The 8,421-nt window shown below is 43.0% G+C and overlaps 1 protein-coding gene across 1 annotated transcript; it reads left to right on the top strand.

Annotated features, from left to right (window-relative positions):
* Window positions 1–7,044: 7,044 nt before the first annotated feature.
* On the top strand, window positions 7,045–8,085 carry LOC125381953 (extensin-2-like). Its single transcript, XM_048399331.1, has one exon. The coding sequence runs from the start codon at window positions 7,045–7,047 to the stop codon at window positions 8,083–8,085; it is 1,041 nt and encodes a 346-aa protein (XP_048255288.1).
* Window positions 8,086–8,421: the final 336 nt, after the last annotated feature.

Raw genomic sequence — 8,421 nt, 5'->3', positions numbered from 1 at the left:
ACACTGAAAGAATACACTGACACATACAGTACAGAAAACCCTGAAACACATACAGAAAGAATACACTGACACATACAGTACAGAAAACCCTGAAACACACACAGATGGAATACACTGACACATACAGTACAGAAAGCCCTGAAACACATACACTGAAGGAATACACTGACACATACAGTACAGAAAACCCTGAAACACATACAGACGGAATACACTGACACATACAGTACAGAAAACCCTGAAACACATACAGAAAGAATATATTGACACACACAGTACAGAAAACCCTGAAACACATACAGAAAGAATCGTTGAATACATTCAGTGCAGAAAAACCCTGAAACACAGAAGGAATATACTGAAACACACACTAAAAGACACATTGAAACACATATATAGTGAATGAGTGAGTGAGTGTAGTTTTACTGTTAGCAGTATTCCAGCCAATTCACGGCCGGGGAACACCAGACTTGGGCTTCACATATTGTACCCCTGTGGGGGATCGAACCCTGGTATTTGGCGTGCAAGCGAACGCTTTAACCACTAGGCTGACACACCGCCCCTGAAACACACCCACTGCTGAACATACTGAAACCCATACAGAGAGAACACAGTGATACAAACAATACTGAAAACGCCGATAAATATAACACAATCATCACTGACAGTACAGAAGAAAACTGAATCACATACAGAAATAAAACACTGACACATACAGTACAGAAAACCCTGAAACACATACAGAAAGAATACACTGACACATACAGTACAGAAAGCCCTGAAACACATACAGACGGAATACACTGACACATACAGTACAGAAAACCCTGGCACACATACAGAAAGACTGCACTGACACATACAGTACAGAAAACCCTGAAACACATACAGAAAGAATACACTGACACATACAGTACAGAAAACCCTGAAACACATACAGAAAGAATACACTGACACATACTGTACAGAAAACCCTGAAACACATACAGAAAGAATGCACTGACAAATACAGTACAGAAAACCCTGGCACACATACAGAAAGAATATATTGACACATACAGTACAGAAAACCCTGGCACACATACAGAAAAAATATATTGACACATACAGTACAGAAAACCCTGGCACACATACAGAAAGAATACACTGATACATACAGTACAGAAAACCCTGAAACACATACAGAAAGAATACATTGACACATACAGTACAGAAAACCCTGAAACACATACAGAAAGAATACACTGATACATACAGTACAGAAAACCCTGAAACACATACAGAAAGAATACATTGACACATACAGTACAGAAAACCCTGAAACACATACAGAAAGAATCTATGAATAATTCAGTGCAGGAAACCCTGAAACACAGATGGAATATACTGAAACACACACAAAAAGACACATTGAAACAGATACATAGTGAATGAGTGAGTGAGTGTGGTTTTACGCAACTGTTAGCAGTATTCCAGCCAGTTCACGGCCGGGGAACACCAGACTTGGGCTTCACATATTGTACCCCTGTGGGGGATCGAACCCTGGTATTTGGCGTGCAAGCGAACGCTTTAACCACTAGGCTGACACACCGCCCCTGAAACACACCCACTGCTGAACATACTGAAACCCATACAGAGAGAACACAGTGATACAAACAATACTGAAAACGCCGATAAATATAACACAATCATCACTGACAGTACAGAAGAAAACTGAATCACATACAGAAATAAAACACTGACAAACATACCACAAGAATATAGATAAAAAAAACTTCAGACGTACAGAATGAGAACAGTGTCAGACATACAGAAAATACTATCGCACATACAATGATAAAGAACATATAAATATACAGAAAGAAGATCATGGCATAAATACAGACACAGCATATACATAAGACGCCCCCTGTGATGACGCTTCCGGGTTTGAACTGGCTTCCAGTTGCCCATGCTTGTCGTAAGAGGCGACAAACGGGATCGGGTGGTCAGACTCGCTGACTTGGTTGATGCATATCATCGTATCTCAATAGCGTATATCGATGCTCATGATGTCAGTCACTGGATTGTGTCGTCCAGAATCGATTATTTACAGACCGCTGTCATACAAATACAGGAATACTGCTGCGTGCGGCATTAAACAAACAAACAAACAACCTACTATGTTGTCACAACAGAAAAAGCGGGGGTTGTCGGGTAGCCTAGTGGTTTAAACGCTCGTTCATCACGCCGAAGACCCGGGTTCGATTCCCGACATGGGTACAATGTGTGAAGCCCATTTCTGGTGTCCCCCGCCGTGATATTGCTGGAATATTGCTAAAAGCGGCGTAAAACCATACTCACTCACTCACTCACTCACTCACTCACTCACTCACTCACTCACTCACTCACTCACTCACTCACTCAACAGAGAAAGCAAACTCCGTCACAGTAGGAGGAGGAGGTCAACAGTTCAGAACAAGAACCTAATAACACATAAATAACATTTTGCCATACTTGGCAGTCACGCAATTCTTCAAAACACTTCTCAAATTATATGCTTACTATTTATAAGCACAACACCATTCTTCTTCCAAATACCGCTTAATATATATTGTTACACTTTAAACACAGAAACGCTTGTCTCATCACCTACAGAGAAAAGCCTGTTTTGTGATTATTAATACCCACAACTCAAATCGGGAACACAGTCTTGCATCTGTGTATGTACGACAGGCTGTGTCTCTCAATCTTATGATGCATCTCAGTGTGAACTTACAGCGGTGGCACTTCACTTGCCGACAAGTTGGCTCTAGTTCGAGGGAGTAATTCAATTGTACACGGTATCTATTAAGCTGAAAATATACAGTCGCTTCAGATGGAGAGTTTTTGTGTCTCCGGTGTTGATGGTGGTACATCGATATTGAACTTTTACATGTAAATTATAAACATCAATCCCTTGGGGTATACTATTCGGATAATGCGGAATCGGGATGTACCATCCAGTGGATAAAATTGGGATAGCGAATTATTGTAGTCGGTGATGATGCCAGGTTATCACGAAACGGTCTTGTCCAAACGGGAACACCCGTAGAGGTATTGGATGTCTATGTGAAAGGCACGCACATACACGAGCGCACTTTTGCCCACATGGACGCATGTACACCCACACCCACACACGCACGCAAGCACGCAGGCACACAAGCACGCATGCAGAAGCATGCACACACACACACAAGCACTCTTGCACACACGCGAACATGCACGCACACACGATCGCATACACGCATGCACACACACACACACACACACACACACACCACGCATGACTAAGGAGGACGTGACAGTGTCGCTTTTCAATAGTATGACATTCTCCGGGAATGTACATCTATATAACTGCAACATACCTCAACGATATAAACCCTGGCTAGCTATTCATCTACAGTATGTTCATCATTATTGCATGTTCTATCGTATCCCAGCGACACATCCTTTAGCATTTTGTTTGCTTTTGAACACACTAACAACAGCAACTATCATATATTTTGATCTCATGTAAATAATTGCCCGAGCTTTAATGTAATTTCAAGAAGCTTCAAAACACTTCCATGTGACATATTTACAAAATATGTCCATAAAACGAATAATTTGTTCATATCTGTTAAGCACGGATTAAGTTTACAGCAGGCAGTGTAGTAAGCACGCATGGACTCTTAATGATTGCCGTAATACCTACATCAATCATGAACATTAGTATACAAATCAATCATGAACATTAGTAAACAAATCAATCATGGACATTAGTATACAAATCAATCATGAACATTAGTATACAAATCAATCATGAACATTAGTATGCAATCGACATTAGTATACAAATCAATCATGAACATTAGTACCTAAATCATACATGAACATCAGTATGCAAATGAGATAAGGAAATTTACAATTCATATCCCCCCCCCCCCCCCCCCCCCCCCCCGCACCAGTAGTATCTCGACTTATCATATTCTCACTGTGACACGGGTGGACCGCTGTGTCAAAACCACAAGCACAAAATGATCGAACTACACCATCAGGCTGCTTAAGATACTGCGTTTGTGCCAAAACTGGGCATCGACTAACAATGTGTTGGACAGACTCATTAAATTCATCACATAATGTACGTTTCATATTTACATCTGGATGCAAAATCACACATTGACGGTTTCGAGTGGGAAGTGACTGGTCCTGAGCAGCGAACAGAAAGCCTTCAGTTTTACTTTTCAGGCCAGACGACTTCATCCAAGCGAAGGACTCTGCAGGATTGCTGATTTTCTCAACACATTGCACATTAACTCGATGCAGTCTGAGCCAACTTAATATGGCACTTCGCTTGGTTGACACTCATTTCTGTACTGTCCAGCAGTACAGAACCATCAACAAACTAAACACCGACATTGAGATTATGTCCCACATCCTTGGCTCGCTTTAGAAAACTGTGGAATGCCTTGTCTTTATCATGAGTCTTGACATGCTTCAGAAAAGGATCATCAGACAAATAAATGTGTGCAAAAGTGCACAAAACAATTCTCTCATGAAGAGCCCCAACGTTAATCAAACCACGTCCTCCCATAATGATTGGTAAAAATGAGCGATTGAGGGAAGGGCGAGGGTGGTGGGATCTATTCTCTGACATGATTCTTCAGTACCCTGAATTTTTTGTTTTGTCCAATCAACAACACCAAAAGTATACGAAAGGACGGGTACAGCATAAGTATTTGTGGCTTTTACTTTGTTGCGATCGCTATTATTAGTTTTGTTGTTGTTATTGTTGTTGTGAATACAACAACAGGTAGAAAAGAAAATCTGCGTAAAATCCCAATATTCATTTGCCCCAGGTATTGATAAGTGGTTTGTTGTGTACACAGAAGTGTTATCAAACATACAGGTCATAAAGTCCATAGTTTATGATTATTTTATAGTTATCATGGATGTGTATAATCTCGGTCATCTTCGTCATGAATTTTTTTTAGATCATATATAACGTAATATATCACATACATGTATATGCAATATTCACATAAGGGTTGTAAACAGACAGTATAAAATATCATGACAATTTCAGTACATGAAAGAGTTTTCATTTTCTAAACCGATTAAGTGGCAAATGAAGCGTGCAATCATTTGAATGAATGAAACATCAACACATTCAACACTAATTTTGGACGTAAAGAAATTGGGTTTATATTGCCTCACTAAGGCATAGTTCAGAATTTAAAGGTATTTTCTTTGTCCGAACTCTGGTGTAATTCTAATTTAACATTCTTGCATTCTTGATTGTGACAAGAAAATGCAGTCTCGGTCAAAAGCATAATCATGTTCAAAACAACGGCGGTAGCAGCGGTTCCGCAGCAGCATTGGTCACTACTGTTTTACTGACAGACGTGTTTATAGGATTTATTGACTAATGTATACGTATGTATTATAATTTTCGACAAATTCACAATCCTCCCCTATTCATACCATTAAGGCTATGTACGAATGGACATAGGGAGAGTCTAGGGAGTTCATTCTTGTTTCATTTCTTTAGGGATACACCATCATATTCAGGAACATCAACAAAACTCACATTGTTACAAGAGCAGTCATGATGAATTAATCTACTTCCCCTTAATTGTATCATCACTAGACGAGTTTACAGATTTAGTATACGGAAATTGTCAGCGTTAGTCTGCATGAAGCGTTTTCACACAACGCCTATTTTTGCTGTGAAACCTCAAGAGCGGGTTGAACATATTTACAGTGAAAAAGTTTATTTTGGGATGAATGTCTCTCCTTCTGACCATCCCACACAGTAATTGAAGCTGCCGAACATTCATGTTTACTATGCCAGACGCTGCGTAGCATACCTGTCTGATCCGAATGAAATGTAATCATATATTTTGTGTAGAATATTTATTCAAGAGAATATGATCTTGTGCCTCACTGACAATTCCGACTGGCGTTATGTGTCGGTGACGATGCAAGGAGAACATATTTCCAGGAATTTAATCAGGTGTGATAAATCTATAGAATGATTGATGTCGAATGTTCCGCATCCCGTTCGTTATGGATTTGTCTGATAACGTGTTTCTGTACAGAGAACATAACGTATGCGCTCCGATAATATATCAAAATACTTCCAACGTGAATTATCAAAAATTGAAAAACGTGTAGTAATGTGAATCCAGAAGTCATCTTACCGTGGCCGAAAACGTTGTCCACGCTGGACATTGGTCGGAGGGTCAGCGAGAGGAGGTAGTCGTAATTGCCGCTGATGACGCGGTCGGGGAGAAGGCGACGTTCAATATCACGGGCCATACCCCAAGCCATCCATCATGCATGCTTGGCGGCTCCACAACACGATCGAGTCCGGCCCAGCGCTTACAGTTAGATCCTTATTTCGACTTTCCACTGAGTGTGTCCGCGCGATTAGTTGGAGCGAGTAAGAGCCACCAAATTGGGCGGTCATTTCTCATCCTATCTGGCAGATGCTCATCGCGGTTACACGTTCTTCATCTCACAGGGAGCTGCATCCTTGAAGTCAATGTAGTCTGAACGTATTTCATTTCGACTAAAATAAAATATTTTTATTGCGCTAACTAGAAAGATGGCGTTTTGCAGCCATAAGGCACGCATGAACGTTGAATTCCAAAGGTTTGTTCATATATCAATACACGGATAACTATATCAATGCAAGCTGGATGTTTGCAGACAGACATCTTATTACGTTCATTGAGGGAGGTGTCATATACCGTTATAAACGTGTGAATCTGTGTGGACAGAACAGATCTGAAAATCACATGCTATATGTGGCTACCTCAGTGTGACATCACCAGTAACGTGTAGTTATTTCACTGAATATGATCGTGTTGCTAGGGTACAAGTTAATATGTTGTTGCACTGGTTTGCCATTCTTCCCCTCTTTTCCATTTTCATAACAACCTATCCCATGTTTTATCTCTGTTTCCAACCGAAACACGTTTCCTCTCATGTATCATGTTGTCCCTCCCCATCAGACACCAACTGATTTTCTCTGTCAAGATGTTCCCCTCTCCCTCCACAACAATCATATTCCCCCTCTCCCTCCACCACCATCATATTCCCCCTCTCCCTCCACCACCATCATATAGTCCCTCTCCCTCAACCACCATCATATTGTCCCTCTCCCTCCACAACCATCATATTGTCCCTCTCCCTCCACCACCATCATATAGTCCCACCCACTCCACCACCATCATATCGTTCCTCTCCCTCCACAACCATCATATCGTCCCTCTCCCTCCACAACCATCACATTCCCCCTCTCCCTCCACAACCATCACATCCCCCCTCTCCACCCACTACCATCATATCGTCCCTCTCCCTCCACCACCATCATATTCCCCCTCTCCCTCCACCACCATCATATTCCCCCTCTCCCTCCACAACCATCACATCCCCCCTCTCCACCCACTACCATCATATAGTCCCACTCCCTCCACCACCATCATATTCCCCCTCTCCCTCCACCACCATCATATTCCCCCTCTCCCTGCACCACCATCATATCGTCCCTCTCCCTCCACAACCATCATATTCCCCCTCTCCCTCCACAACCATCACATCCCCCCTCTCCACCCACTACCATCATATCAACCCTCTCCCTCCACCACCATCATATTCCCCCTCTCCCTGCACCACCATCATATTCCCCCTCTCCCTCCACCACCATCATATTCCCCCTCTCCCTGCACCACCATCATATCGTCCCTCTCCCTCCACAACCATCACATTCCCCCTCTCCCTCCACAACCATCACATCCCCCCTCTCCACCCACTACCATCATATCGTCCCTCTCCCCCCACCACCATCATATTGTCCCTCTCCCTCCACCACCATCATATAGTCCCACTCCCTCCACCACCATCATATTCCCCCTCTCCCTGCACCACCATCATATCGTCCCTCTCCCTCCACAACCATCACATTCCCCCTCTCCCTCCACAACCATCACATCCCCCCTCTCCACCCACTACCATCATATCGTCCCTCTCCCCCCACCACCATCATATTGTCCCTCTCCCTCCACCACCATCATATAGTCCCACTCCCTCCACCACCATCATATTCCCCCTCTCCCTCCACCACCATCATATTCCCCCTCTCCCTCCACCACCATCATATCGTCCCTCTCCCTCCACAACCATCACATTCCCCCTCTCCCTCCACAACCATCACATCCCCCCTCTCCACCCACTACCATCATATCGTCCCTCTCCCCCCACCACCATCATATTGTCCCTCTCCCTCCAGACCATCATATTATCCCTCTGCGATCTTCCTCACCACCACACCCCCCTCTCCCTTCACCACCGTCATATTGTCCCTCTGCCTCCACCACCATCATCTTGTCCCTCTCCCTCCAGACCATCATACTG

The sequence above is a fragment of the Haliotis rufescens genome, unplaced genomic scaffold (genome assembly GCF_023055435.1).
Source record: "Haliotis rufescens isolate VD_foot unplaced genomic scaffold, xgHalRufe1.0.p SCAF_2, whole genome shotgun sequence".
In the NCBI taxonomy this organism is placed as follows: Eukaryota; Metazoa; Mollusca; class Gastropoda; order Lepetellida; family Haliotidae; genus Haliotis; species Haliotis rufescens.
The sequence above is the reverse complement of the archived record's forward strand: the minus strand, read 5'-3'. Positions and strand labels throughout refer to the sequence as shown.

Excerpts from the sequence above, each read along its gene's own strand:
- LOC125381953 (XM_048399331.1), top strand. The coding sequence starts at position 7,045 with ATGTTCCCCTCTCCCTCCACAACAATCATATTCCCCCTCTCCCTCCAC.